The sequence below is a fragment of the Myotis daubentonii genome, chromosome 2 (assembly GCF_963259705.1).
Source record: "Myotis daubentonii chromosome 2, mMyoDau2.1, whole genome shotgun sequence".
NCBI lineage: Eukaryota > Metazoa > Chordata > Mammalia > Chiroptera > Vespertilionidae > Myotis > Myotis daubentonii.
The window spans coordinates 11,245,400-11,271,982 of NC_081841.1; the positions used below are offsets into that span (position 1 = coordinate 11,245,400).

A 26,583-nucleotide genomic window follows, 5' to 3' on the forward strand; every position below is an offset into this window, starting at 1 on the left:
TCAAGAAAGTGGCAGGTTGACAAGTCTGCGGTTTCAGATCTTCTAGAAAGTGTCTTGTTTCCCAGCCACCAGTGGTGCCTGACCATAGATACATGAGCCAACCAGCCAGCGTGAGAAAGAAAGAAAAAGGGAACATTATATATAACCTTGTCGGCTGAAATTGTTCTCAGAAAATAGTGCAGCGTTACTGTTTAAATGACACCATGTATTAAGGAATGGAAAAACTACTGATGGCACGATGAAAAGAAATCATAGCAGTAACTTCCCTCCAGAATGCCAGCTGCTGGGTGTCCTCACCCACTGGCCCGGGAGGAAATCTGCCCCAGGTCCCTCTTGGCACACTTGCTGCACTGGTGCCGGCTTGGGGCTCCAGAGCAGTGTTGCATCAAGAAGCCAGGTCAGGCAGTTTTACAACCATCTTTGAAGGCCCTGCTGTAAAACCTATTGGAAAGAAAGCATTACCTCCCTGGCCAGGGTCCCAGTTGATTGGAGCATCAGCCCCCACACCAAAAGGTTGTGGGTTTGATTCTCAGTCAGGACACATACCTAGGTTTTAGGTTCAATCCCTGGTCAGGGCACATAGGAGAGGCCACCAGTCGATGTGTCTCTCTCACATCAGTGTTTCTCTTTCTCTCTCTCTCTCTTTCCCAGAAAAACAAACAAACAAAAAAACAATAAAAACATATCCTTGGGTGAGGATTAAAAAAAAAAAAAGAAGAATCCTTCTTTAGGCAAGTTACATCCCCCCTCGGAGCCTCAGTTTCCCCAATGTTAAAGGAGGATATTACAGCTGCCCTGTTTAGTGATGGGGAGTTGTCCATGAGATGATGCAGGTGAAGCAGTTAGCAAGGCCTCCTGGTTCAGCACAGAGGTGGTGCTTGGTAGGTGTTCCCGCCTAATAGCTGACTACTAATAACAATTTATATAACTTTTACTTCTAAAAACTTACTATTAATAACTTGTATCTTACAAACAATTGTAATATACATGTTGTTCTTAAAGATTATCATTAACAATCCTTATAATTAAAGCAGCCCAGCCTGGCGATAGGTTCTAAGTTATAAATGTTCAGAAACGTCATCTTCGTCACCCTGCCAGGCTCCTGGCTGTGCCTGCCCTACCCTCTCCGTTTCCCACCCGGCCTCGGGGCTGACGTTTTACAACACATTTGAACAGAGCACTTTTAAAACAGTGAGCCACTGTACTCTGGTTTCCTCCTGGGCCCAGAGTAGAGACATGCTCAATAAAGAGAGATTATTTTAAGGGACATGAGGCTAAACACACTTTTAGTGAATTGAAAAACTGTCCATTTAAAACCAATTAAGATAATTAAAGAAAATGCTCATTGAATTAGCATTCAGATTAAAAATAACAAGGCTAATTTAAAAACAATGCTTTCATTGAGTTCCCGAAATAACAAGATCACATTATTAACTTGTTTTTGAACTCGTGTGTTTTCAACGCGGTAAAAGTGAAGTTTTCTTCTAATAAGCCTTATCATTTTTTAGCAGCAATCCTGTGCTTAGGAAAATATTTTATATATGTAAGATAATATTTTTTGTGTAGGTGCAAATAAAAATAGTGAATTGTTTGCTTTGCCAAGAAGCTGAAAGAAATAACTATAGTGTCTCTTGATGTGTCCCAGGAGTATAATAGAGACTCAACAAATACTTAATAAATGAATCAGCAAGCATCCAGATTTCCCAAGATATTATCAGCGGGGGTGGAGGGCAGGAGACTGAAGATAAAAGTAGAAAACAGATGTTTTCTTTGAGCTGCAGTAGGTCTAACACAAAAAACAGCATTTTACAATCAGGAGCTTTTACATCAACGTGTAGATTTGCAGCTTCTCTTGATTGCAGGAGCCTTAGGAACAATGGGGCTGGATTCCTCAGAGCAGCCGCCCTGACCGTTAGTCACGGCTACTCCCTGGGCAGGGCAGGGGCTCACCGTGAGCCTCAAGTCCTCCTTCTCCCTGTTGTCACTGCACCTCTTTAGAGAACTGGGTCTCTGGACGATATTTCTACCTAAAGTGGAAAAAAATGTAAAGCCACATGATTTTTCTGACGCTCTCCAGCTTTATGTACCTGCCCGGCCCTGAAGGTGTTAGTTTTGAGATCAATGGGTCTTCCAATCTGCTGGGACAGAGAGTGGTGAAAGAGGTCAAGACTGAATCAAAGCCACGTGGACCCGTTGCTAGATTGTTGCTGCCATTCCATTCAACTTAGAACGTGTTGTGCAGACTCACAGAAGAGTTCCAGTTGGGAGGGATGTTGGTGGCCAGTCCAATGACCTCGTTTTATAAAGGAGGCTCCGACGCCCAGAGAGATGTGACTGACACAGTTACACAGCAAATTAATGGCAAGGCTTGACTCAGGACCTGGGGCCCCTGAGGCCAGTATGATGTCAGGGCCACCAGACATGCAGGCCTTGCCCTCTGCAAAGGTGACCAGCTGAGATGACATCTGAGGGGGAGGTCAGCTGAAATCTAGTCCTTGCTCCCCATGAACCTGGCTCAGAGCTGCCTCCACTGGAGGAAGCCACCTTTTCTCAATTTGTACAAAGATATGAGGACTTAAGGCAGCCTGTGTGGTATAAGTAAAAATAACAATAAAAAAAAGAAAGGACGGGAGGGAAGGAGGATGCAAAACAGGACTTTTGAGTTGAGTCAAAAAGACTCAAAAGTTTGAATCTTGGCTCTTCCCTTGACTCTGATACCTTGAGCAAGTCAGAGTATATCTGGGACTCCGTTTCTTTGTAAAAATGGGGGTGTTAGTAATACCTAACATGCCCTGACTGCTGTGGCTGAGTGGGTTGAGCATCATCCCATGCACTGAAAGGTCCCCAGGTCGATTCCCAGTCAGGGCACCAGAATTTGCAGTGTGTAGCAACAAAAAATAATAATGCCTACTCCTCAGAGCTGTTGTGAGGATGCCCACGGCCAGAGACACAATTGGTGGTCAGTAGAGTAGAAGCCATGTTTTGAAAGGGCCACAGAGATGGGCTGCAGGCCCTTTTAACTCTCCATCTCCTGCCCTCACAAAGTGTGGTGAGCATCACAAGGGGCAGCCCCTCTCCCAGAGCAGGTGGAGCCAGGGAGAGGAGCAGCAGGCAGCCAGCACACACAGTGGTCCTCACGCCCCGGGCTGGAGGTGAGGAGAGTGCACCTGGCGTGGGGCCTTCAAATGCCAAAGTCACCTCTGGGTGCCTGAGACATCCCCCAGCTTGTAGGTGACTATATGCTCTGTACGGTAACAGGGAGAAGTCAGGATTCCCTGTGAGCTCTGTGGCTACTCCTCCTAGTTATGACACCTAATGAGCCTTGGTTTCCACCTGGATGGGGTGAAAAGAATGGTCCCTTTCCCACTCCCGGGATGGTATCTACAGGCATTCACAATGGTCCAGTGTCTACATCAGGGGTCCTCAAACTTTTTAAACGGGGGGCCAGTTCACTGTCCCTCAGACCATTGGAGGGCCAGACTATAGTTTAAAAAAAAAACTATGAACAAATTCCTATGCACACTGCACATATCTTATTTTGAAGTAAAAAAACAAAACGGGAACAAATACAATATTTGTATTTGCATGTGGCCCGCGGGCCATAGTTTGAGGACCCCTGGTCTACATACTGTTGGAGGCTGTGCTGCAATACAGCCTCTGACAAAATTAGGCACCCATGCCCCTGGTACCAGTAACAGAATTATTCACCTTCGTACCAAAAAGGTTGGGAAATACCAGAGTCTGCATGTGGCCTGTACCCAGACAACTCCAGGAAGTCGTGCTGTAGGATGTAACGTTGTAGTGAATTTGTCTAACACGAAAAACATGTCAGTTGGGCCTACTGTGGACCCAGGTGCTAAATGTGTCCCCAACAGGGGACAGGGGCAGGCGTGCTTTCTTAGGAGCAGAAAATCATCAAAGTGTTAAAGGCACAAGCACAGACTCAACTGAATTTTAACAATGAAACTCTTTTTGAGTAATAAAAAGAATGAAAAGGCTTATTCTGTTAAAAATAATAATAATAATAATAATAATAATAATGGCATCTTCCCTACCAGCCTCCCTAGAGCAAATGCTACATTGCTTTTCAAAGTCCTTGGAAAAGTAGAGAGAGCTGTTCAAAAGAAAGGGATCATTATTTCATTTCCAAAGTGACCCACCTTCAGTGTGGAAAATATCAGTGAGCAAAGGAAGAGAATTAAACCCCTTCACAACCCCAGCACTTTTGTAATCACAGACCCTGCCTGTTCAATCGGCTCGGCTGCCATAACAGAATACCCGAGACTGAGTGGCTTCAACAGCAGACGCGTATTTTCTCAGGCTGAAGTCCAAGGCCAAGGTGCCCACCGGGTTGAAACGTCTCTCCATGGCTTGCAGACAGCTGCCTCTCACTGTCTTTACATGGCCTTTCCTGTGTGTTTCTGCCCCTGGTGTCTCTTCTTGAAGGACGCCGGTCCTGTTGGGTTAGGGCCCCACCCTTATGGCCTCATTTAACAATAATGACTTCCTTTGAAGTCCCTATCTCCAAAAACAGTCACATTGAGTATAGGACTTCAAAATATGAGTTTGGAGGGGACACAGTTCAGAATCTTCATTTTGACAGGATCCCTCCAGGAATTCATGTACACATTAAGGCTTGAGATGCCCTAGTTTTAGTGTTTAACCTTCCCATCTTTCTTTTTTACATAGCTTTACATATATACCAAAATGCAATAAATCTGTATGTACTGTTTCATCAATTGCTTGTTCAGCTTAGCAGTATTTATTTGCATGTATCAACAGTATCCCATTTAATGTCATATTATTATGTAACATCATACATTATGACCAGAGAATATTCCATTACATGGATGTATCTTAATGTTCCTAATCAATTAGGCATTTATGTTGTTTTCCACTTTTTACTGTTATTTTTTAAAAAAACTGTAATGACCATCCTTGAAACAGCATTTGTGCACAGCCATGTTATCCTAAGAAAAACTTCAATGTAATAACTTTTGTACCCTGTAGGGGGCCCTCGCCAAGCTCAGTCTCCTCAGCCCTCGAGATCTGGAAGCCCCTCCCAGCAGAGGCTCTCCCCACAAGGTCAGCAGCCCCTGAGCCCCCAGTCAGGATCCCCACAGCAGCAGAGATCACCAGGTTCTCCACAGCTGCCCCGGGCATCCAGCGGCGGCTCTCCAAACCAGGCCTCCAAGCCAGGTGCCACCCTCCCCTCACAGCCCCGGCCCCCTGTGCAAGGGCGCAGCACCTCCCAACAGGGTGAAGAGTCCAAGAAGCCAGCACCACCCCACCCCCATCTCAAGTAAGTACCTCCGGATCTGATCAGGAAGGGTATACGGTGGGGATGGGTGTGGGAGCACTCAGACAAAGGAAGACCCGCTGAGGCCTCACCCAGATTTGAATTGGGAATGAGGAGGCCTAGAGGATGGAACATGGAGGGCAGGTAGGGCCCTGCAAGGTGAGAGTATAGATTAGGCCCTACCATGACCCTTCAGATATATACATGTATCCGTTAGCTCATGCTGCATAACAAGCCACCCCAAAACTTAGAGGCTTAAGGTAAAACCATTTTCTTGGTTCAAAATTCCTCAGTTCAGCAGTTTGTTCGGAGTTTGGCTCAGCTGGGAGGTTCTTCTGCAGGTGCCTCCTAGAGAGTTGCCAGATAAAATACAGGATGCCCAGTTAGATTTGAATTTCAGATAAACCACGAGTAATCTTGAGTATAAGTATGCCCTCACATATTGCATGGGATGTAGCTATACTAAAAAAGTATTTGTTTTTCATCGGAAATTCCGATTTAAGCCTGTATTTTTGCCTACTAAATCTAGTAACCCTACCCCTGGGATCACTCATAATGCTGTAGGCATCTGACAGCGTCGCCGGGGCTGGACAGTCACCAGGGCCTCATGCACACATCTGGCACCTGCTGGTTGGTGCTGGCTGCCAGCTGGGCCTCACTTTCCCCACCGGCCGCCTCCAGCGGTCAGGCCGAGCTTCCTCATACGGTAGAATTACATTCCAAAAGGGCACAAGCAGCTCAGGGCCTCCTGAGGAGCAGTCTTAGAAGCTTCACAGTGTCACTTCATTCCATCCCATGCTGTTGGTCAAGGCCAGTCGCTGGCCATGCCGACTCAAAAGGCAGCAAAACAGGCTCTTGATGGGAGGACCTGCAAGTCATAGGGCAGAAGGGTGGGTCGCAGGGATGGAGGAATCTGTGCCGTTGTTTCTCGGTCACAGTACACTGTACATTCCCTCTCCTCTCAAGCCCATCTCTTGGCTTGAGGTCAGAAAGAGGGACTCCAAATGTGGGGGTCTTTTGCAAAGTGGCTCCCTTCAACTCCAAACACTAGCATTGATTATCATAGTTGTACACTAGTGTCTACTACCTCCTTAGTATGTGCCAAGCACTTCAGCTGGTTGGGTGTGTTTTTTAATTCTCACAAGTTCCAACAGGAAGCACCAGGAGCATTCCAAAGGGGGCTGGAATCAGCAGGAAGGGCTTCAGGGATGAGATGGGAATGGAATCCCAGACACAGGCCTCCCAATTCTCCAAGCGCTGGTTAGTATAGGGGAGCAACCACAGCCTGGAGTGGCGACAGCACTTTACAGTTTGCCAGATGGGTTTGCACACACGGGTGGAGAGCAGTGACTGTCTGGTGACGCCTGCTGTCTGAGCAGCCTGGGCTGGTGGACAGACTGTGAGCCTCGGGTGCTCACCACTAACCACCTTGCAGGCTAAGTCATGTGGGTGTCATATCCAGGATCACACAAGCCTTGGAATGACTTGTGACAATGGGGCTCACCCACCTGGCTTCCAGGCAAGCCCCCCCCCCTCCAACACATTTCCTCAGGAGCCCAGGCCTGGTCGTCCCCAAACTCCCTGCCTTTGTTTCAGCAAATCCCAGTCCCTGACTAACAGCCTCAGCACATCGGACACTTCCCAGCGTGGAACCCCAAGCGAAGACGAGGCCAAGGCCGAAACCATCCGCAACCTGAGGAAGTCTTTTGCCAGCCTGTTCTCTGACTAACGGGGTCCAGCCTGGGAGAGGGTGCTGTTACACTCTCCCCTCTCCCCACTCATCTTCCTTCTCAGCCTCGATTTCTAATGGGAACAGAATGGAGGGCCTGAGACTATACTTTCTAATGCCTCTGACCCAGGAACTGGGTCTGTATGTGTCCCCTTCCCTTCTCCACGACATTCAAGCTTTGTCCGGCTGAGACTGGGCCTTTGAGAGCCTCCAGGTTCCTCAAAACGAGCCTCAATGGTGGACATCCATCACCCCTCTCCCCCACAGATGCTTGCTTCCTGGCCACAGATAACCCCGTGAGGTTTGTGTGTGGCTAGTTTTCATACCTGTTAGTGTTTTGCTTGCCTTTGGGCAAAGGCCCCCCTAGGCCTGCCCACCTCCATCAAATGCAGACACTGTAGTCGGACCTCAGCAGTATCGGAGGCAATAATCTACTGACAGTGTTTTGCAAACAAAAGGAGAAAAGCCGGGCTAGGGGAGCCTCTCATCCATCTTCCATGCTAGTTTCATCGGAGACCTCACCTGACTTGCAGGCAAGGGCCCATCACAACTGGCCACCGGTGGGATCTTGATGACGAGGGAAAGCCACGTCCTGTGAGACACGTGGGGCCATGGGGCCTTTCAAGTCACAGCAGAGACCCGAGGGGAGACGGTAGGGCTGCTGCTCCCACTAGAACAGACAGCCAAGAGCAGAGCACAGGTTCTTTCAGGAATGGTTTCTAGTTCCCAGATGAGGACGACGCCCTCACTTCCCGAAGAAGGAGTTAGGTTAGGGCTTCTCCACCCACTATTACTAGCATACCACCAGGAATTCTCTGTGAATTCCCACCAGGAATGTTGTTTACTCCTCAAGGATTTATGAGGAACCAGAGAGAATCAGATTAATGTCACAGGCTCAGAAAGTTGGGAGGAGGATAACCTCCAGTCGGCATTTCACAAACTGCACAGCAAGATGCTGGCAGGTTTCTCCATTACAAAAGGGTCCCATGGCCAACCATGTTGGGGAAACACTGTCTATATTTCTTTTTGAGGTTGGTCATACACATTATACGTCGACTCTTGAAATTCCTATGTAAAGACATCAGACTTCGCTGTTTAACCCAAACCTATTTGAACAAGTCGACTGCAGAGATGAGAACACAGCCCTCATGCCCATCCCAGGCTCCTTCCCGTACAGCACACGACCTCCCGTGATCACCGGTCAGGGCTGTCCCACATCACCAAGCACCTGGTGCTAGAAACACTCCTGGTCCAGAACAGAGCCTTGTGATCCCTTTGCAGTCCCCTTTGTGACTTGAAACATGCCTTCCCCTCACTATTCACAGGGAAGGGACAGAGGAGGTAAAAATGAAAGTGTCCGTGGCCTAGCCTGCATTCTAAATAAAAGATAGAAAACTTGAGGGCAAGTGTAACACCGCAAAGCCCACCCCCACCATTTTAGGAGCTTAAGAACACAGAAAATACCTGAGGCAATCATCACGCTTATACAGACAAACATTGAAAGAAGTCAATCAATCTCACCCACTTCTCAGTAATAAAATACAGCTTGAAACACACAGCAAAGGGACACTAGGCTAGTTTCTCAAAGTGTGGGCCGTGGCTGTGCACAGCTAGCTTCATCTCAGACCAACGGGGTCAGAATTTCTGGTCGAGACCCAAACCTCTCTTTGTCATCTCCCTGCATGCATGTGGGAGTTAGACTGGCACCCTGAGCTGAGATGTCTGGGAAAGCTGCTATTGAAAGCAGGATTGTGTGGATTCATAACAGACCCAGGTCCCACTCTCGGTGAGCAAAATTAGTGGCTCCATAAACAATGACTGTGGCTTAATTTTCCCATTTTCCTTTATTCTGTCCCTTGTCCATAAAAACATCTCAACATTCAAACTATATCTCCCAGATAGTCCAAGTAGAGTAGCACAAACTCCTTTGTATAGCCATACACAGATGCTCCATGACACAGCACTAGTTTATAACCAACACCTAAGGTTCCTGCTGGCCTGTGTATGAAAGTTGAGACCAACAATGGTCTTGTGGAGACCAGAGACTCCCCCAAATGGACTGTTTTCTCACTTTTAACTTTAATAACTGACATTTTTTTTAAATGGGAAAGGACAAAAAGCAGGGGTGAAGGTAGTCACTGTGGCAATTCTAAAAAGTGGTTGGTTGGTTGGCTTTGTTTCACCGTTTTGATCCAAAGAAAGGCTTGCATTCCCCCTCCAAGCTGACTTGGTGAGGCTGAAACATGCCAGATGCATGTGTATTGTGGTGAAGTACAGCACAAGGAGCAGGGATTTAAACAGCCTCAACAGACCGCTCCACCAGCCAGACAAAATACCTTCTTCCAGATTGTCCTCGAAGTGTGTGCAAACAGTCCTGTTTGATTAAATGTCAAGTCAGCCTTTCCGGGACATCGACTATACATCGTTTCTCCTCCATTAATTCCCTGTGTTCTCTGTCATTCGACATTCGCTGCCAACCTTCAGTTCCTGCTCAGGGGCACTTAGTTCTACCTCTCCAACATTTCAGGGGTGACGAGCCTTCACACACGGTAACAAATACAATAGCAAACCCCAAGAGCCCGAACATCAACCACCTGCTGGCAGTTCTCACTTGAATTTGCTATGAAAGGTTTACAAGGGGAAAGCAAGTTAGTGTAGGTATCTCATCGTGAACGACTAGGTGAATAAAACACAGAGCACTGCTTGATACACAGTAGGTGGTCAGGACATGTTCAGGTTGGAATTAATAAAATGTAAACATATGTTAAGACTGAAGAAAAAGTCTGTTTTATTTTTAAGTGTATCAATGTGAGGAAGTCATTTGCCCAGGAACAGAATCAAACCAGCATAGGGATTAGTAAACTGAGATAAGCTAAAGAAAATCTGTAGCAGTTTTTTACCCTCAGGAAGAGGTTGCAGACTCTAAACTGAGTCTGAAAAGGAATGGGAGCAAGCAGGCTCAGGGGTCACAAGACCACCCCCTGGTGAGCACAGCCCAAAGAGGTGAGTTCCTGGGGGTGGGGGTGGGGGAGATGAGGTGCCATTGTCAGCATCAGTCAGAAGAGGCTGGGGCGAGCAGACCAGGACAACACCAGAGTTTGCACAGAGAAGACCCAGGACCTGGACTCCCATCCTGACCACACCCTGCACAGAGGCCCACAGCAGGGCAGAGCTTTCCATAGCAGAGCCCACTGTAGCCCTGCCCCTCCCTGCACTGGAGCAGCGGAGCTCCCAAAGCAGGTGGTAGCTCGTTCTGTTTTAGAGTTAGCTCAGCATTACAGATAACGCCAGGATTTCTATTGGAGGACTAGGCCATGGCCTAGGAGCACTTCCACATGTTCCAAATGTTTTATCCTGGAGCGCAGGCTGGCTGGTTACTAACCTAGCAAGTGTCAAAGCTATCTTTGACTCCTAAGCAGCCACTGATTAAATTCAGGGTTTCACCAATATTTAGGTTCTCAGAGAAGGCGGCACTTGTGGGTTTGGTCAGTGACAAAATGGAAGGTTAGACAAAAAGCAATCAAATCAGTTCATTAATCCAACACAATGCACACAGGGCACAGAAGCTCCCTGTTTCCAGGCAAACACGCAGCCAAACTGATGACACCTCGACACTAGTCCTGTGCCCAGGGCTCTCAAGCAGCAGGCCAAGAAAGGGACATGGCTAGAAACAGTGAGGCATTCCTTAAGGGAAAACCAATCTACAACTAACACTCCTCCTACAATGTTTTCCTTTAGAATTTTAAATACCCTTCAATTTTATTCTGATCGGTCCTCCCATTTTTAATTTCAATTTCCAAACTCTCATATTTTATGTATCTACTCTTCATGGTCTTTCACTGAGTCTAGAGAAGAAAGTTAACATTGTCTTGCCTCTCAATATTTCGCTATGGAATAGCAGAAATTTAAGTGCCAGGACCTATTGGGGGATCCCAGGAGACACTGAGATTAAATCTTGATTTCAGGTGACTTACCTAGTACTTCCCAATAATCGTATCCACTCCACATCTAGTCAGCTGGAGACTGTGAAGGAGCATGAACCATGCTTACGGCCCAGCAGAGAAGTGGGACCTGCCGGCGCCTCCTCAAGGAGCTACTGCCCCGGGCAGGAGGGAGGCAAACCTTGACACTGGGCCCTGTGTATAGAGAGCAAAGGGAAACGTGTCCAGCTCCGTCAGAATAAGAATTAGAGATAGATATTCGACTAAGCGGTGATCTCAGGAATTAGAGGCAAGAGTAAGAGGGCAGAACTCAACTGTCTTCCTTAAGGAATTATAAAATCTTAAGCTGGAAAGAGAGGATACATTCCATGATTGATTTCCAGTCATGCCAAACCTTATCTTTCATCTGGAACAAAGAAAGGGGTAGGAGGGGAGCAAGCTCCTGTTAAAAATAACTAAAGAGGGTCACAGAAAGTCGTTCAGACTACAAGCCAATGATATAGAACAGCATCGTACTAAAATGTGTAACCGCAGTACTCTCAACTGTCTTGTTTCCATTACAATATATCAAAGTGATGTCAGAAAATCAGGGACTGGGCTACCGCCAAACCATGATTTCCTTCTCATTACACACCAGCAATATATAAAGCTCAACAGCCCAGGCTAATGAAAAGAACATAGATTTTACAAGCTTCTAACTATAAATTTAGCTATTCAAGAGGAAAAGCTTTGGGAGTTGTTTTAAGAATAAACTATTGTGAGAGGACTGCAAATTTAGGCATATGGCACATTGCCCATACCTAAACTGAGAGGGGCTGTAACTCGGGCCGGTGAGGCCGAGGTGAGGCTGGAAAGCAGCGCCATCTCTCTGGGACATCAGCACCGGCACAGACCTCTCAAGGAACATTCAAAAACTCTGGATTTGAAAAACTCATTGTTTTATAGTATCTGGTGCTTCACTGTGTCCTCCCACGCCAGCTACACACATACACACCACGTGCAACCTAACATCACAAGGGCAGAGAGGAGAACTAGGGTATATTTGGACCCATCAACGCTTCAAGGTGACTCTTTCAGCCCAGATCCAATTAAAGCCATATGGCGTCCAGTGGACACTTATTTTTAAAAAGCTGTCCTAGAGCTACCATTGCCCAGTACCATGGAAATGTCAACAGCCCCAATCCTTTGCCTACACATTAAGCTATTAACGGTGACATGGCTCTGGATAATTGCATTAGTGACTGAATTTTCTTCACTGTGATGAAAAAACAACACTATTATGTGTAGCAAAACATAAAAATAAAAATATTTTCACATGTATGTAGGACTCAAAATATTCTTGCAGCACATAACATTTCAAACCATTTCCTTATATGCAAAACAGATTTTTAAAATCACGAAGACAGTGGCAATATTCCAGTATACTTTCTGCAGATACTAATAATGTTTAGTTCCTGTGTTGTGATTCAGATTTTGTCACTATAGCATGTTTCACAGTTGTTTGTATGATAAAACATTTCTGTTTGACCTTTTTCTTGTAGGAAAAATAAACCTTGAATTTTGTGTATTTTAACTCTTAAAAAAAAAATAAATGTTCTTCAAATAAGAGTCTATCTTTGAAAAACAAGTACCTGACCAGCATTCAAAGCAGTAACACTTTGTTGTTAAAAGAGGTCATCTAGTTAGATTACAAATTAGGCACCAAGTGTCAAAACACAAGGGAAAAAAATCATAATTCCACTCCAGAAGAAGCCCCAAACAAAACAAGAGTCCCTATAACCCAATGGCCGCCAGCAGTGTTGCTGCAGGGCCCAGAAGTTCACCCCACACTCCGAGTCCCTATAACCCAATGGCCGCCAGCAGTGCTGCTGCAGGGCCCAGAAGTTCACCCCACACTCTGAGGAAGAGCTGCAGGGCCAGGGAGGAGGTGGACTGAGCTGGTGGGTGTCCAAAGTTCAGTTCAACCAAACTAGCTCTGCTTTAGTCATTTTATAAATCAGCTTCTGCAAATGATTTCATTTGGAAAAAGGGGCCATGAAAATGTTTAAAATCCCTTGCAACAATTTGATGACACTGAATAGGTTCTCTGATCATTTTTAAATGTCCAAGTAATGTTGTAAAGCTGTTCTGAATATTTATTACATATCTTTCTGTAATAAAAGTCGAGACGGCCATGTAATTTATACTTAATTTTTAAAAATCTGGTACAGAACATTATCGGTGAACAACCTTCATTCTAGAGGGAAGTCAGCAGCCAACTATTCCCAAGGCCAACCTTGTCATGAAGTAACCTTTGGGCCTCACCACCCCTGGAGCTTTAAATACATCTACTGAAAGGCTTGTGTGAGTACATTCCTCACCACCACAATCGGAAAACACTAGAGGTCAACAACCCGACAAGATGACAGCTGTAGTTTTAAGAAACAAAACCAAACAAGCTCCAGAGTGGGGTTACAAGTCAATCACATGAATGGTAGCCGGCTATCAGTTGGCCGACCCCTGTTGGGTCTGAAGGGAAATCTGTCATTGGGGCCACCGCGCCCTGGCAGGATGGGGTTAGGTCCTGGAAGTGGGCCAATTGGATCAAAACGTGGTCTGAGTGGAGGGAACTGGCCGGGTGCCGCCCCCGGCCCAGGGATGAGTGAATTGATTGGGTTCCCAACATAGGGAAGTGTTAGTCTTTCATCAAATTCACCACCAATAATTCCTGGAGGAAGGAGCGAGCTGGGAGGGAAAGGTCTGGGGTGGAAGGGATTGGGGTAGAATGGGTTGGGGTGGGGTGACGACGGCGGCAGGAACATCATATGCCGAATTCTCTGAGCTTCTTTTCTTTGTTTGTGCTTCTTCTTGTACAACTGAAGAAAAACAAGAACAGGATCTGGTAAGTGATTGGGATGTCTCCCCAAAGTTCCAACCTGCTTTCACTGTACAGAGCTGTCCTTTCCTTTTCCCACACTATCAAGCAGACCAAAAACCAGTGCACAGAAACGAACTTTCACCATTTCTTTGTAAGCGAATAAGGTAGTGGCTCTGAATACAATACCGATGAGCTCTAGTCTTTACACTGCAACCGAGCAATTGTGCCAACCTGGAGCAACAATACATCCAAAGGAGGGCTAGCTGAGTGGCATGTACTTTCAAGACTGCAACCCAGAGTGCCCAAGCTAACATGCAATCTTAAGTCAGCCTTTTTTAAAGTAGCAAAGTTAAATATTTGTTGAAAATATCATGCCATAAAATATAAAGGTGTTGGGGGGTGAGGTTATTATTTTTCACTTAAATTGTGTCCCTAATAGATCTCAATTTAAACAAGATGAAACAGATGCCCATTTTAGAGGATGGAGCATATTTTGTACATATTTGAATACTTTCATTGAATTTTATTCTTCTCTAGTCCTTCCTCCCAAGTTTTTCTCAGTCCTATCAACGTCTTTTATAGTAGGCATCAGCAAATAAAATAACATCACTTTTTCTTTTCTTAATGTACTATTCTAACTAGCAGAACAGCTAAACACTATTCCAGCACAAAAGCAACTCACTTTAAAAAAATCTTCTTTGAAACAGAAGAAGGGAGAATGTTTTATTAAGGTGAAAAATAATCATTGTGTTAAAACTTACTTCCTGTGTAATTACAAGAAAACGGACTGAGTTTAAAGTAAAAGTTGAAAACATTTCCATTTACTGAAAATGAGCAATAAATTTAATGAAAACAGATTACTTCATAAAAAAGTGAAAACTGCCCATAATATACTAGTCCACTAGTTATTTCTGTGTTGTGAACATTAGCCTTGATATTTGCAAACACTTACTTCTTTCCAATCTGTGTCTCGAACTCTAACAGTACCATCTACAAAGGAAAAACAAAAAATAAGGGTTTAAAATGCTTCATTCATCCAGCATGAAACAGCAAGTTTGCTTCTGTCCTAAGGAAACGAATCCATCCTTGGTTTAACACACACTACCATTTATACTTTCTTGAACCTAACTCAGATCCTCTCTGGACGGCTGAGGGCAGCCGGCACTGCTCTGTACTACGTGGCTCAATGCAGTGACTCCCTCAGGGATGCAGAGGGCTGCACAGCTGTTCTCTCCTGTGCTAACTGACCCACACTACACCGTCTCCCACTAACTCCATCTAGTGTGTCAGCTGCTTCTGACCCCAAGTCTCATGTCACACTAACCCAGGTGACAACCTGAGTGTCTGTATTACAGCTCATGGTCATTACTGGAGGTCAAGCTGGTAAGGTTTTCTTCCAGAATTGGGTTAGATTTTCTCCCAAACATGTTCTGAATGATTCGACTCTCAGAAATTTGATCATAACTAAGTAATTTTCAATGTACTTACTTAAAATCTGTGAAATGAGGAAAAGAACTCCTTTTAGTGACGAGTTTGGATAAAAGATAGTGATGTCTTCTCTAGATGTTATTACATTGGCATGGAAGAAAAAGTTATAAAAGCTCCAGCCCCATAACATTGTATGTACAGGGAAATTCAAGAAAAAAATATGGGCCGAAACCGGTTTGGCTCAGTGGATAGAGCGTCGGCCTGCGGACTGAAAGGTCCCAGGTTCGATTCCGGTCAAGGGCATGTACCTGGGTTGCGGGCATATCCCCAGTAGGAGATGTGCAGGAGGCAGCTGATCGATGTTTCTCTCTCATCGATGTTTCTAACTCTCTATCTCTCTCCCTTCCTCTCTGTAAAAAAATCAATAAAATATATTTAAAAAAAAAAAAAAGAAAGAAAAAAATATGAACACTCAGCTTACAAATGAGCTTGTAGACCACAATCTGGAAATGAGGTAGAGACTGATTGTATTTTAAACCTGAACTCAAATATACAAGTAAAAAGTATTTGTTCCTTTCATGGGTATTTTTATCATAGCCTGCTTTTTTTTGGTTGGATCTTCCATATATGTTGGTCATTTTGTCTTTTCATTTTGACTATAATTTTTTAAATTTCTGAGATGACATTTCCTGCCTCCAGGGACAAAATAACATTTTAAACTTTGGATTCAGGAGCAGAAACAAAGAATGAGGACCTCAGGAATCAAGAAGGAAGACAAGGAAAAACCAGGTCATTTGCACTTTCTACATTTTGAAGCTTTAAAAGAAAAAAATTTTGACAATCCAAATGACTCTACATGTACTTTTAATTTTAAAAAAAAAAGAGGAAGGGAACCTACCCATACATGTTTACTAGAGTGGTATATTATCATATATAGCACCATCATTCAAACTTTTTTATTTTACACTGTAAGATGTAAGATTTTTTTACATTTATGTATCTATATAACTAAAATATAAGTTTACTCCTATTTTATAAAGTGCTGCTGACTTTCCTGTCTTTTTTTTGTAAAATGACCCCTTAAATTGATTTTGTGACCCACCCAGAGTCAAACCACAGTTTAACACTGATAGGTAGTAAAATGGTGGTGACCGAAAAGAAGTTCCACACTCAGGCTTCCAGCCTTGTATCTGGAAACCCTGTGACATTTTGGAGAATTCTCCCCAGCCCCAAGTTCCAGTCATCACTGCTGCAATGATGACCAGGTCACCTTAAATGTGACAATGCAGAAATACAGCTTCCCCAGCAACACGCCTGCCACAGCAGAGCAAGACTCTGTCCACTTGTACTCTGGTCACAACCTGGAAGTAGTTAGAAATGCAGTGGATTTCTAAGTCAGACACTGAGGGTGGCCGATAGAGAATAAGCCTATCTCACGTCCATTTTTCTATCCTGACGGTCTACTTAGTCTAAGTGGCTATTTGAGGAGAGTTTTCAGGACATAGGCAAAGGTTTATGAAGCTTAGAATTTCTTTACTATAGGCTGTATGTTATGATTATTTGCTACCCTAAAAAAGAAAACCTATAACTAAAAACTTCTGGCAAGCTGAATCATTAAGAACTAAGAACTCAGTAAGAAAGAGCCCCTTTCTTGTTAACATGTCATCATGGAAATCACCTCGAAAGTCCCGCAGATATAAACACCTCCACAGAAGTTGGTCATTTGACGCGATAAAGAGGTCACGACAAACTGCAGACAAAGACAGGACAGAACGAACGTCCAGAAGTCGGAAGATCCGTAGTTTCAGCTCCAATGGAAGGACTACCAACCCAAATACATCTGGGAGGTTCAGTGCTAAAAGGAGAAAAAGAACAAGTGTCTCTGAGTAAAGAACATCCAGCTTTCCCCACACATTGAACAAAAGCGGGCAACTCGTTCCTTTATAGAGAGGTAACAAACTGGGTGGTGGTCTCAATTATCCAAGCACACACATCTACAACAAATGTTTAACCCCAGGTTAACTAGATTACTACTACTAAGCCCCTTCCTTGTTCCCGTTTTAGTGGAAAGACAAATACTGTTTAATACAGATAGAAAAAATAATTCTGAAAATTTGTAGATATTAGTCAATGGCTTCTTTTAATTCTCTTCTCAACTACAGAAAATGGATAATTCACTGGCTTTTATAACTGGCTCCCAATGCTGCCACTTATTAGCTGTGTGCTTTTGGACAAGTTACTTAAAGTCTGCCTAACTCAATTTCCTCATCTGTAAAATGGGTTAATAACATTATCTACCTCACTAAGTTGGGAATTAAATTTATTAATACATATAGTGCTTAGAACAGGGGTGGGCAAACTTTTTGACTCGAGGGCCACAATGGGTTCTTAAACTGGACCGGAGGGCCGGAACAAAAGCATGGATGGAGTGTTTGTGTGAACTAATATAAATTCAAAGTAAACATCATTACATAAAAGGGTACGGTCTTTTTTTTTTTTAGTTTTATTCATTTCAAACAGGCTGGATCCGGCCCGCAGGCCGTAGTTTGCCCACGGCTGGCTTAGAACAATGTTTGGCACACAATAAGCACTCAGGTGTTAGCCATTACTATTAGGCAGGCTTAAAAAAAGGAGGTAGAGCCCTGACGGTATGGTTCAGTGGTTGAGCGTCAACCTATGAACCTTTTGGTGTACAGGGCAATGCTCCAACCAACTGAGCCACACTGGCCAGGGCAAGTCACTGCGATTTTTAAGTATTTTTTACTACAACACAAATAAGAGAAAGCTGACTATACAAGAATCTTGAGTGAATATAAACCTCACTGAATTATTCAGTTTCACCATCTATAAAATGAGAATAAAAGCTACTTCAAAGTTGTTAGCATTAAGAACACATGTGAAATATACAAAGTACCTAGCATAGAGCCCCAATAAATATTATTAAAAAAAAAACTTAGATGCAATTTACAGGCTATACATTATTTATTTATGTGTTATTGAACGTATTATGGGCCAGACCCTGTGCTAGGCCATGAGAATACAAAAGTGAATAAGGCATATTCCCTGCTTTCAAGTATTCACAACCTTGGGTGGAAAGAAATTATATCAACAATTATTATACACTGAATAAAGAGCTACAATAAAGATATGTACACAATGCTATGGAACTACCAAGAGGGAGTGAATAACATTTAAGGAATTAACATTTAAGCTTAGTCTTAAAATCAGAGCAGAATTTCACTGGGAGGAGAAAGGAGGGAAGAGTCATGAGCACAGTGCTTTAAAGTTACTATTCTCTCTAGCCATGTGACCTGGGATCATTTATCACCTCTCACCTTGTCGGGTAAAAGCCAGAAGAGGATACACCAGCTGGTCTTTGAAGAGGCGAGAGAGTTTCTGAAGATCTTTGTAGATGTTGGCTACATTTTCCCCTAGAATATTTAAAATAAAAAATCAAATAGAAAATCAAGTGGAAAAACTTGAAATGGTATCCTCTACTTCAGCCAAACCAATCAAAGAGGTAAATAAATTTTCACAAATAATTCCAACACAGATATAAATCAAAATCTCCAATAGATTAGGGAGTATATAGCGTGAGACTCTGAAAGCTAAGATCCCGTATCAAATGAAGTGAGCTGTACCCATCTATACAGCTCATAGGCTATCATTTGGTAGGGAACACTAGATATACTGAACTAGAGGCCCATGCACGAAATTCGTGCCAAGAGTAGGCCTTCCTTCCCCCGCTGCCGGCACCGGCTTCCCTCTGGCACCTGGGACCCGGGCTTCCCTCCTCTGGCTGCCAGTAGGCACCTGGGACCCGGGCTGGCTTCCTTCAGGCCACCTGCAGGCACCTAGGACCCGGGATGGCTTCCCTCCACCCCGGCTTCATCAGGAAGGATGTCTGGAATGACTTCCGATCTAATTAGCATATTACCCTTTTATTATTATAGACTAGAGGCCCGGTGCACAAAAATTTGTGCACTCGGGGAGGGAGGGGGGGTCCCTCAGCCCGGCCTGTGCCCTCTCCCAGTCTGGGACCCCTCGGGAGATAACGACCTGCTGGCTTAGGCCTGCTGCCGGGTGGCAGAGGGCAGGCCCAATCCCTAGGTGCAGCCCCTGGTCGGGCTCAGAGCAGGGCCATTTGGGGAGTTGGGGCACCGCCCCATGTCATGCACAGAGCAGGGAGGATCAGGAGGTTGCGATGCCACCCTCAGTCACGCTCAGGGTAGGGCCGATTGGGGGGTTGGGGCACCGCCCCCTGTCACACTCAAGGCAGGGTCGATGGGGAGGTTGCGGCGCAACCCCCTGTCACGCACAGAGCAGGGCCAATCAGAGGGGTTGGGGTGCCGCCACTCTCACACTCAGGGCAGGGCCAAAGGGGAGGTTATGGCTCTACCCCGTCACACACAGAGCAGGACCCCTTGGGGGGGGGGGGGGGAAGGGGTTGGGGCACCACACCCTGTCACACACAGAGCAGGGCCGATCAGGGGGTTGGGGCACTGCACCCTGTCACACACAGAGCCGCAGAGTGATCAGGGGGTTGGGGAGCTCCCCCCTATCAGGCACAGAGCAGGGCTGATCAGGGGGTTGGGGCGCCTTCCCCTGTCCCGAACAGAGCAGGGCGGATAGGGAGGTTGTGGCCCCGCCACCTGTCGCACACAGAGCCGCAGGGCGATCAGGGGGTTCAGGGGGTTTGGGCACTGCCCCCTGTCACACTGATGCCGGTGCCGGGAGGCCTCGCGGCTCCGCTGATCCCCGTGCACTGGGTGTGTGTGGGGGGGGAGTGTCCCTCAGCCCAGCCTGCCCCCTCTCACATACTGGGAGCCCTCAGGCGTTGACCCCCATCACCCTCCAATCACAGGATCGGCCCCTTGCCCAGGCCTGACGCCTCTGGCTGAGGCGTCCGGCCCGGGCAGCGGGGACCCGCAGCTGCAGCGGCCCCACGATCGTGGGCTTCGCTTTAGGCCCAGGCAAGGGACCCCTAGCTCCTGGGACTGCCAGCTTCGACAGTGCCCAGCTCCCATCACTGGCTCCACCCCTACTTCCTGCTATCACTGGCCAGGGCGGAAAAGGCACCTGATTCTCTGATCATGGCTGGGGGGCAGGGCCAAGGCGGCCCCAGGGCCGCCTTGGCCCTGCCCCCCAGCTCTTAGCTCCCCCCTGGGTTTCTGATCACTATCAGTGGCAGGGGGCTTCTTCCTGCTTTCCCTTTGGCCTCCCTGCATTGTGCCTACATATGCAAATTAACCGCCATCTTGTTGGCAGTTAACTGATTAGCCAATGAAAAGGGTAGCTCGTACGCCAATTACCATTTTTCTCTTTTATTAGTGTTGATATCTACCAATCTGCTCTGAGCACTGGGAATGCAGTGGGGCACTGCTCTTGTGGAGCTTAGATTTAGTAACAAACAGTGTTTATAACATGACTACAACCGTGTCGAGCAGTTTTCAAGCCTTCTTTAGAATCAGCAATTCTCCCTCAGAGATAAATACTATTATTCCCACTTTAAAGACAGGACAAGATATAGAGCCCATCCAAGGTCTTAGAGTAAGTGGCAGAGCAGGGTATAAGGCTAAGTAGGGCTCCTAAGCACTCACATTAGCCACTAAACTGCTACCAAAGTGTGGTCCATGGATCACCTGTATTGAAATCACCTGGGAAATGTTTCTACATATTGAATCTCAGGACCCACCACAGACCTACTTAATCAGAACCTGCATTTTAATAAAATCCCCAGGTGATTTTCATGCACATTACAGCATGTACACTGTCAAATTGTGCCTAGAGTTCCCACTTCAGTTTTGCTATAAATTTACCAAGTGTATAACCTTGAACCTTCTGATCTGTACCTGTTTGCTCACCTGTTTAAAGAAGACATCACCACTGCACCAGTTAAGTGTAGTTAAAATTTAAAGCTATATACACAGTGCCTAGTATTTATCAGTAGATAATCAATTTATGCTTGCTCCCTCCCCAGTCCATATGTATGCAACTCACTATTCTATATAATAAAAGCATAGTATGCAAATTGTCCCCTCAACCGGGAGTTCCTCCAGGAGTTCACCAGGGAACTAGGGGGCAGGACCAGCTGGGGGAAGGGAGGGAGGACCTGGCCGGCAGCCGCTAAGGACCCTACCAGTGCACAAATTTCATGCACTGGGCCTCTAGTCTATAATAAAACATGCATAACTTGATAATGAATAAAAAAAATATGCAGCTAAACTCTACATCTTTATTGCATGAATTACAATCTTGAGTTTAAATCAAATTTCAAGATATTTTTTTAATATATTTTATTGATTTTTTACAGAGAGGAAGAGAGAGAGTTAGAAACACCGATCAGCTGCCTCCTGCACACCTCCTATGGGGATGTGCCCGCAACCAAGGTACGTGCCCGCAACCAAGGTACATGCCCTTGACCGGAATCGAACTTGATACCTTTCAGTCCCCAGGTCAATGCTCTATCCACTGAGCTAAACTGGTTAGGGCAAATTTCAAGATATTTAAAAAATAAATTTGGTTTAATGTGAAAACTGATTTTCTATAAAAAGAAAATTTCCTTCAGTGATCTATAATAAATATAATTAGGGACTTAGAACAAAAGGATAAATAACAGTACCTAGTATATACGGATACTATAAGCCACAGTAAACATTTAAATGACTTGTCAAATGAACAGCATATTCCTAACATAAAAAGTGCTACATTAGAAATATTCGATTAATATAGTCCATAAACTTGTAATAAAACTGTATTAACTTTTTCCCTCCCTTTCATTTCCTTTTTTCCTTTCCTTTCATTTCCTTTTTAACAGAAAGCAAATAAAGAAAATGAACTGAGCTACATTTCTATAAAAGTTGTTTTTAAAAAAAGGCATAGGAGTCAAATCTATACGGATCCTAAATTCCACCATTTATTAGCTCTGTGACCTTGAAGTAATTTAACCTCCTCTAGACCTATTTCCTGATCTATAAAATGGGCATAATAACCTCTACTGCTATAAAGTGTAGAGTATTTCTACTCCCCATAGCATAGAAGTGAATATACAGTGTTGTAGCCAAGGAATTTCTGGCCCTAATGGTAAGATCATCTTTAAAGATTTAATGAGTCAGTTCATGCATTCGCAACAGGACCAAGATTGCCCCCAACAGGGCAAAAATTGGTTCTTGGGAGGGCAAAAAAATAAAATCCTAGTTATGACATTGGTTTGGCCCCTCGCAAGGGTCACAGTATACAAATACAGATATCTATGGTATTAAATTTTCATGGGGGAGAATGACTAGGGGGGTAAATGTGTAAATGGCTCTTTCGGGGACTGATAAGGGAAAAAAGGTTAGGAAACACTGGTCTACTATGACATTATATGTTCAGAGACCATTATAAATATGTACAGTTGACCCTTGGGCAACACAGGTTTTAACTGCACGGGTCCACTGATATACAGATTTTTTTTAATAAACCACAATCAGCCCTCCATATCCCTGGTTCTGCATCCTCAGATTCAACCAACAGCAGATAGAAAATAGTGTTTTCCATCCGCAGTTGGGAATCTGGATGCAGAGGGCCAATTGTATGCATTGGTCTATATCATTTTATAAAAGGGACTTGAGCATCCGTGGGTTTTTGGTATCTGCAGGGAATGTTGGAACCCATCCCCCTTGGATACCAAAGGTCAACTGTAGTTAAGTTTCAGGGGAGTCAAAAGTTCTATGTGTATTTTTGACTACATGGGGGATCAGCACCCTAACTCCAGTTTTCCAATGGTCAACTGTATTCTGATGTCTGCTTTCTCTATCAGTTTCAGTTCATATACGTCAGTCTCTCAAGGCTTGATCTCCCCTGGGAACTAACAAGACTAAGTTAGGCCTTCACAGCAAAGATCTAGATCTACATGGTCTTCCCTTAAAAGACACTGCTTTAAATGTCATCTCCCCCCTATACCACACCACTCTCCTGGATTTTAAACCCTCAAGTTTACTATGAGGATGAAATGGAATAACATCTGTAAAGGCACAAAACAGTACTTAAATATGATACTTCCCTCTCTACCCCATCTCTTCTCCTTCAACCACCTACCCACATCTCATCCTTTGACTTAAGTTAAAAAAATAAAAACTTAATTTCTTTGTGTCTACTAATAATTTTATAGAACATAAATGAAACCATGCATAGAATGCAAACTTCTGGTAAAGGTCCAATCTACATCAAATTTATATAGGTTTAAGCAAATATCTTCAATAATGAGGTTCCATTATACTAGTATGGTTCCCACAAAACATAGCTCCTCTCCGTACTGGCTAACCACAATGCCAGAAAAATCCACAAAGATTAATTCAGAAATTATGAAGCATCAATAATGTGCAAAAAATTACATACTAGTGTCATTACATAATGGCAATGTAAACATAATCCAGCATTCCAAGATCTTAAGAATAACAGGAAACAGAAACTGCATCATGGTCTTGAATTTGCTTTAATCTCATTCAGAAACTCAGTCTTTTGAACATTACCTTTCAGGTTTTTAAAAGTGAAGCTCTCAAAATGTCATCCCAAAAGTTACATTACCTAGTTCCTCTTTGCAAATAAAAGATTCTGGCAGCAGCTGCAATCTTTTCACACTTCTAATCTCACTGTTGATTTTTAGTGTAGCTGTAAATAAGCAAAAGAAAGATGAAAATTTGTCACTTCATCAATTGCCTTCATTTTCCAGTATGGGACTGTATTTCCTTGCCCCCATATACAAAGGACACATTATACAAAACAAACTGCTCTATGCTTACATCCTTCCCTCACAGCGAAGTCCAAAGTATAAACATGCCATCGCATGAATTAAAAATCACTCTAAAACACCCCTTAAAAACTACAGTAAGCACCTTTATATAATACCTATATAAAAAGTATTACCAATAGCAGCTCATTAGTAACTGGAAGATATGCAACAAGGTTAATAGAAGACAGTTAAACACAATAAAATCATTATTTCTACCAGTATCACCAAAACTCCATTTATTTTTTATTTAACCCTTGGCAATGAGTCTTCCCCATGTTTGTTAAATGAATCCTCAGACCCAAAAGACCAATATTCTTGACATCACCAGAGAGTTCAATTTCATTCACATACACAAAGACATACTTCATCTCATTCTATGAAAGAGCCAGTGATGTGCTTATGCACATGTGCACCGAACAGGATGTCTTCGGTGAAGGAGAGATTTAAGGACACACTACTCCTTTCAAAGAATCAATCCTGGAATGGCTGTCTGCCATGCAAGTCTGCAAGCAGGTGACTTGCCAAGAATGGTAAATAAACGAAGTATCGGAAATCATTAGACATTTAACAGCTATTCTCTAAGTATCTTGAAACTCTAGTAAATAGAGGTTATTATACAGATGTTGTTAAAGAGTTTTAGTAAGAAACTGAGACAAAAATTACAACCTCACATTTACCATTTGGTAACTTCCACCTTGCAAGTTATGCTTAAATGGAGGCAGCAACTGCTGATCTGGGTGGAACATCCAACTAAAAGTTACATTTGTAATTGTCATGAATTGCTGAAAGGCATTACTAGGTCCTCGTGCCGTCAGATAGTCGCGTCCAGACAAATGTGGAATACCACCAAAGCTATTAAAGCTGAAATTTTGAGACTTTTAAGTAACATGTCAAAGAATCGAGTCATTAAAAGTAAATAGCAGAAATTACACAAAAGGGCACCTAGAACTGTCTTTCAGCAGAAAAAAAAAACATTTTAAAATCTTGTAGGGACCCCAATAAGTGAAATAGACAAACATGTTGCTGCTCAAGATTTAAGTGGAGATAGTTCTACTAAGCCTCCTCCTTGCTTCGTCTCAGCAGAAACTAGGAGCTGCAGAACAAGTTGAAAACCACTGAGCTAAGACACATCAAAGCACCTGCTGCCTTTGTTATACAAAGATGAGCTGTACTGAAAAAGGAAAAATGCAGTCATTCCAATATTATCCTTAACACTAGATTGCCCAAGGAAGTCATTTTGACTGCTTTTTAATTTCAATTAGAAAAACAATTATGTATATAAGGACACAATGTCTTAGAATTTTGTGACTTTTTGTACAACATATAAATGCGTTTATTAATAATTGTAGTTACCTCCCCCTCCTTCATTTCCAGTATATATATATGTGTTATACCTATATTGCCCAAAAGCAGTCATTTTGACTGCTTGGGGAAATTTTAACTCTTATTACTGAATTGAGTAAATTTCTTATATGACCAGTTCGGCTCTGTATTGAAATAACAGTTTTCATTTTTTTTCGATTACCATCACATGATAACATACAAGTACATGATAAATTGTCGATACTTGATAAGTTGTAGTTGCTCAATAAGCTAAACTAGTACTTGTTATTCGAATCTTTATGCAGTGATACTTGTTCTAATAAGTTGTTTATTTTATTTCTTTTGCGCCCTAAATTCATGAAAGAAATGTCGAATAGAAGTGAGTTATTGGAAAAGCTAAGGAACATAAGTGAAGAGTGCTCCGATATTATTCTTTCACAATGCAGTCATTTTTACTGCTTTTGGGCAATATAGGTATATACTAAATTTCAGTCTTTCTAGTGTTAAGAGGATAAACCTCAAAAATCAAAATGCAGCCCTAACCGGTTTGGCTCAGTGGATAGAGTGTCGACCTGCGGACTCAAGGGTGCCAGGTTCAATTCCAGTCAAGGGCATGTATCTTGGTTGCAGGCACATCCCCAGTAGGGGGTGTGCAGGAGGCAGCTGATCGATGTTTTTCTCTCATCAATGTTTCTAACTCTCTATCCCTCTCCCTTCCTGTCTGCAAAAAATCAATAAAATATATTTTTAATTTTAAAAAATCAAAATGCAACAAAAATGCAAGATTCTAGTCACTCAAATGGATCTCCAGAATGTTATGAAACTGTTCCAAACACCACTGATAGTTGGTATGGACATGCAGGTGGCATCTGAGCTAAAATGAAATTGGGATGTATTGCTATCCCAGTGAAATTTTCTTAATACTGAAGACAACTAGGAAAGAAACCATTAAGAGCGACTTTCTCAGGGTGCGGGAGAAAACACACACAGATTAAAGCCTCAGAACCCTTAGTGTTTGTGGGCATTTACATATTGTTCAGTGGTGCTAAACTGAATACAAAGGGACCCAGCTCAATCTCACCTCTTACCATCTCTCAGTTCGAGACCTTGATTTAAAAAAAAAAAAAAAAAGCCATTTATAGTCACAAAGAAACGTATATTCTTCAAAGAGTTCATCTCACTCCTATTATAACAACTCCCACGGGAGCAAAAAATAAATTATAAGGTTAAAAC

General features: G+C 43.7%; 2 protein-coding genes across 3 annotated transcripts in view; one reads left to right on the forward strand and one right to left on the reverse strand.

The window, feature by feature from the left end:
* The window catches only part of SYN3 (synapsin III), a 387,944-nt gene extending 378,292 nt beyond the window's left edge, over window positions 1-9,652 (forward strand). The window contains 2 exon segments of the mRNA XM_059681741.1: window positions 5,011-5,302; window positions 6,896-9,652. Of these exon segments, the coding sequence (XP_059537724.1) occupies window positions 5,011-5,302; window positions 6,896-7,028 (425 nt within the window). The 3' untranslated portion in view covers window positions 7,029-9,652.
* A 140-nt stretch (window positions 9,653-9,792) lies between these two features.
* Window positions 9,793-26,583, reverse strand: part of FBXO7 (F-box protein 7) — a 28,055-nt gene continuing 11,264 nt past the window's right edge. For both annotated transcript variants that reach the window (XM_059681734.1, XM_059681735.1), the window contains exons 5-9: window positions 23,823-23,906; window positions 18,590-18,685; window positions 16,933-17,109; window positions 14,779-14,816; window positions 9,793-13,824 (exon numbers count right to left, since the gene is read on the reverse strand). In XM_059681734.1, coding sequence (XP_059537717.1) covers window positions 13,432-13,824; window positions 14,779-14,816; window positions 16,933-17,109; window positions 18,590-18,685; window positions 23,823-23,906 — 788 coding nt within the window. In that variant the 3' untranslated portion in view covers window positions 9,793-13,431. The remainder of the gene's footprint in view (window positions 13,825-14,778; window positions 14,817-16,932; window positions 17,110-18,589; window positions 18,686-23,822; window positions 23,907-26,583) is intronic.